At 52.3% G+C, this 4,521-nt stretch overlaps 1 protein-coding gene across 4 annotated transcripts in view; it reads left to right on the top strand.

Moving 5' to 3' along the window:
• Sag (S-antigen; retina and pineal gland (arrestin)) overlaps positions 1-4,521 on the top strand; it is a 32,782-nt gene that overhangs the window by 14,923 nt on the left and 13,338 nt on the right. For all 4 annotated transcript variants that reach the window (XM_005395352.2, XM_005395351.2, XM_013519857.1 and 1 more), the window contains exons 8-9: positions 911-1,046; positions 2,222-2,306. In XM_005395352.2, the coding sequence (XP_005395409.1) occupies positions 911-1,046; positions 2,222-2,306 (221 nt within the window). The remainder of the gene's footprint in view (positions 1-910; positions 1,047-2,221; positions 2,307-4,521) is intronic.

The following is a 4,521-nucleotide window of genomic DNA, read 5'->3' as shown; positions in this document are numbered from 1 at the left end:
TTTTTTGGTTTTTCTCCGGTACCGGGAACCGAACTCATGACCTTGCGCTTGCCAGGCAGGCGCTTTGCCGCTGAGCTAAATCCCCAGCCCCTTCGGCTTATTTTTTAATTTTTATTTTTATCAACACCTGTGTGCAGCATATGATGAGTGGATTCCCTGTGGGGAGTTGGTACACATACCTTACACGTCTTCGTCTTTTTGTCTCCTTCTGAAGTTTACCATTTCAGCCACACAACTTAGTAGCATTAAGCACATTCAAAGTTGTGCAACCATAATGATATCCGTGCTCAAAGCTTTTCCGTCACCCATATAGCATCTCTGCACCCAGCAAGCAGTAGCCCCCTGCTCCCAGCAACACCCCATGCACACCTTGTGTGTGTGTGTGTGTGTCTGTGTGTGTGTGTGTCTGTGTCTGTGTGTGTGTGTGGTCTTTGGCTTTTTTAGACAGGGTCTTGGTATGTAGTCCAGGCTGGCCTTGAACTCATGGCATCTTCCTGCCTCAGCCTCCGGAGTACTGGGATTCCAGGCATGTGCCACCACGCTTGGCCATCACTTTTCTTTTTTTGCCCAAACCAGATCCCCCTCCTCCCGTCCTTCCCAGCAGTCAGGAGTTGAAGACACACGCTTGGCATGCACGCTTCTCGGTGCTTCTCAGACAGAGCAGTCACGTGTGTCACCTGTACACGGAGCTCTGAAGCCTGTCACAGAAGGCACCCGTACCACCCATGGCCTCACCCAGAGGAGGCTCAGTGGAAGCCTGACAGGGTGATAGGGACCCTTCGGGGGCACCGTGCCCCAACACCCACTCAGCTGGTGGCACCAGTGGAGGCCAGAATCCGGGTCCTCCAGGATTCCTGCCCTGGGGTCCCCTGCAGCCCTGCGGCGGGTCACAGTGTGACCTCTTCTGCAGAAGCTCCGTGCGGCTCCTGATCCGGAAGGTGCAGCACGCTCCACCCGAGATGGGGCCCCAGCCCCGGGCCGAGGCCTCCTGGCAGTTCTTCATGTCGGACAAGCCCCTGCACCTCACCGTCTCCCTCAGCAAAGAGGTATGCACATCTCCAGCCATGCGGGCTTGTGGCTGGGACAGGGGAAAGAAGCCTGAAGTTCGTGAATGGCTGGCTTTGTCCATAGATTTGGAGCCAGTCACCATGGGTGTTGGAGTGGGGGCACCCTGGTGGGCATGGCTATTGTTTGCTAACCTCCCCTCCAGCTAGTTTTGCCTTCCGTGTCCCCATGAGCCTCATTCTCTGACAGAGCACCTCTAGGTGCACTACAAATAGTTTATTTCTGGTCAGGCCCAGTGTCGCTTGCCTGTGATCCCAGCTACAGTGCTTGGGAGGCTGAGGCAGGAGGATCACAAGTTAGAGGCCAGCCTGGGTAGCTTAGCAAGAACCTGTCTCAAAAAGGAAAAAGGACTGGGGCTGTAGCTCAGCAGTGGAGCCCTTGCCTAGCAGGTATGAAGTCCTGGGTTCCATCCCCAGACACCCCACCCACCCAAAGAAATTATTTACTTCTCTGGAACATTTCAGTTTCCCAGAAACAATGCAAGATGGCTATAATGTATGATGTCACCGTGAAAAGTGTCATTATGCAGAAAGGTGAAGAGCCACCGGCTGAGGTTTTCTCCGGTCCACAATAGTCATGCACATGTGTTGGCAAGAGCCTCACACAGCATTTGCACATGCATGTGTGTAGGGGTACACACGCACCCAGATTACACAGGGTTGCTGCCAGGGAGAACCCTTTCACCCAGTCTGCCCAGGAGGGTCCTTGCCTTTCACTCATTCTGCCCCCAAAACCTCAGGATTCTACTAGAAACACCCAGCCTCCTCTTCTGGGACACTCAGAATCCCAACATCCTTCTCAGTCTCCTACAGAAAGGCAGAAGGTTCCAGGCCCTTCTCTAGAGGAAACATAGCTAGCATTGTTTCCTTCCTTAAAAGTGAGGGAGCCAGGTATGATGGCGCACGCCTGTAATCCCAGCACTCAGGAAGCTGAGGCAGGAGGATCGCCACGAGTTTGAGGCCAGGCTGGGCTACATAAGTGAGTTCCAAGCCAGCCTGCACTACACAGAAAGACCCTGTCTCAAAACAAAACAACACAAAGGGGGAGTTCAGCCACATTTCTTCAGTTAAAGGGATTCACATGGCCCTAGAAAGCCTTGAAAGTAAAGCTGCGGTGACACTGTCCTCCTTTGCTGACTTCTCTCTTGCTTTTTCAGGTATTTTTCCACGGGGAGCCCATCCCTGTCACTGTGACTGTGACCAATAACACAGAGAAGATGGTGAAGAGGATTAAAGTATTAGGTAGGACCTTCTCCTTAGAACTAGAGGGCTGAATGTTCTGGAAGGTCTCAGCCTGCTCGTATTTCCTGAGGGTCAGTCTGGTCTGATAAGGCCCTTCTGGGTCCTCAGAACAGTTTGTTTTTCTCTGTTGTCATGGGGAGCAGGACCTTAGAGGGAGATTGACCTTAAAAGTCACCTCAGCCAGGGCTGGGGATTTAGCTCAGCAGCACAGTGCCTGCCTGGCAAGCGCAAGGTCATGAGTTTGATTCCCGGTACTGGAAAAAAACAAAAACTAAAATAAATAAATAAATAAATAAAGTATATAGGAGAATGTGCACAGGTTTTATGCAGATCCTACACTGTGTTGTATGGAGGACTTCAGCATCCTTGGATTTTGGGGCTGGGGATTTAGCTCAGCAGCACAGTGCCTGCCTGGCAAGTGCAAGGTCATGAGTTCAATTCCTGGTACCGGAAAAAAAACAAAAAATTAAAAATAAAATAAAAAAAAAACCAAAAAGTCACCTCAGCCAGGTGTGATAGTATGTACCTATAATTCTGGCTACATGAGAGGCCAACGCAGGAGGATCACAACTTCGATGTCAGCCTGGGCAATGTAATGAAACCATGTCTCCGAAACAAAAAGAGGGGCTCAGGGTGTGCCTCGATGGTAGGATGCTTGCCCGGCGTGCAGGAGACCCTGGGTTCAACCCTGTACTACAAAAATTGTCGTCCCGTTCAGCCCCATGCCCATGCAGGGCTGTCTTTCGTCTTGCGATGACATCCCCTGTAGATGATTTTCACATCTGTCCGTGGCTCTGCCTGCCCAGCAGGATGGCTGTACCAGATCTCGCGGGAAGCAGGGGAGGAGATTTGCTTTGTGGATCCGTTATGATTTTTGTTGACAAATGCAGCTAGTGTCCCAGGAAAGCGCTGGATTGAAAGCTCAGGGCTTAATCTGTGGGCTTGTGCTGAGTCCCCCTGAATCACTGACATCCACAGTGGCGGCTCCTCGACACCCCTCCCGGGCTTCGTGGGCTCCGAGGCGAGGCCCCATGTGGAAGTGCTTTGTAAGTGGCGAAGGGGTCTCTCGCTGTGGATGACACCCTGGTCTTTCCTCGGCTCAAAAGGCATCAAAGTGCGGATCACATATGGGCTGCATACAGACAGGTTGGATCGAACTGGGAGGGTAGCCTCTAAGTTTAGGATTTTTTTTGCAGTGTTGGGGATCAAACCCAGGACCTGATACCTGCTATACAAGGACTCTACCACTGAGTTACATCCCCAGCCCTAAGCTCAACTTTTAACTCAAACCTTCAATGACCAATACAAAGTAGACTGTTAGCGTCTCCGGGTGATCAAGTGCCAGCTTGCCCGGGACAAAAGATGTGGAAATTTCAGTGCTAAAATAGAGTGTGTCCCAGTAAGTCAGGCTGGCTGGTCACCCTAAGTATCTGTGGTGGCTTGAATGTGTCCCCAGAAGTTCACGTGTGAGAAACTCGACCTCAAATCCGCATGTCAGTGGTATTTGGAGACAGGACCTTCAGGAATTAATTAGGTTAGGTGAGGTCACGAGAGTAGAGCCCCACAACGACACGAGTGGCTTTCTCAGAAGAGGAAGAGAGGCCTGAAGTAGCACCCTGCTGTCTCTTCCGAGCGATGCCCCTGCCATGTGGTGACCAGCACGGGGCCCTCACCAAGCGGCCGCACCTCGCTTGGCCTCCCAGCCTCCACAGCCACAAGCCGAGTAAAACAAACTTCTCTTCTGCATAGCTCCCTGCCTGTGGGATTTAGCTACAGCACCAAGAAAGGAAACGCGGTATCACACATCATTTCCCTCTTTCTCTGCGGGCCCATCACAGATGAAGTTCAGAGTTTTCTAGTGCAAATTCTTAACTTGTGATTTTGTTGTGTATCAGTGTCTTAGTCACTTCCTGGCCTGTGGGACGTTATACCTGGCACCTACACCTAAAGGAGGAGACGTTTATTTTGGCTCATGCTTCAGTGCAGGGTTGGCCTGCTCCAAAGAAGAAACAGTGTGGCAGAGGGGCCCCCCGGGAGGAGAGCTGTTAGCTGCAGGGTGCTGGGGAAGCAGAAAGAAGGGAGAGCAGAGGAAGAAGATAAAGCCTTCTAGACCACGCCCCTCCGGGACCACGCCCCTCCGGGACCACACCCCCTCCGGGACCACACCCCCTCCGGGACCACACCCCCTCCGGGACCACACCCCCTCCGGGACCAC

This window comes from Chinchilla lanigera, unplaced genomic scaffold (genome assembly GCF_000276665.1).
Source record: "Chinchilla lanigera isolate Chin_1 unplaced genomic scaffold, ChiLan1.0 scaffold00052, whole genome shotgun sequence".
Taxonomy (NCBI): Eukaryota; Metazoa; Chordata; class Mammalia; order Rodentia; family Chinchillidae; genus Chinchilla; species Chinchilla lanigera.
The sequence above is the reverse complement of the archived record's forward strand: the minus strand, read 5'-3'. Positions and strand labels throughout refer to the sequence as shown.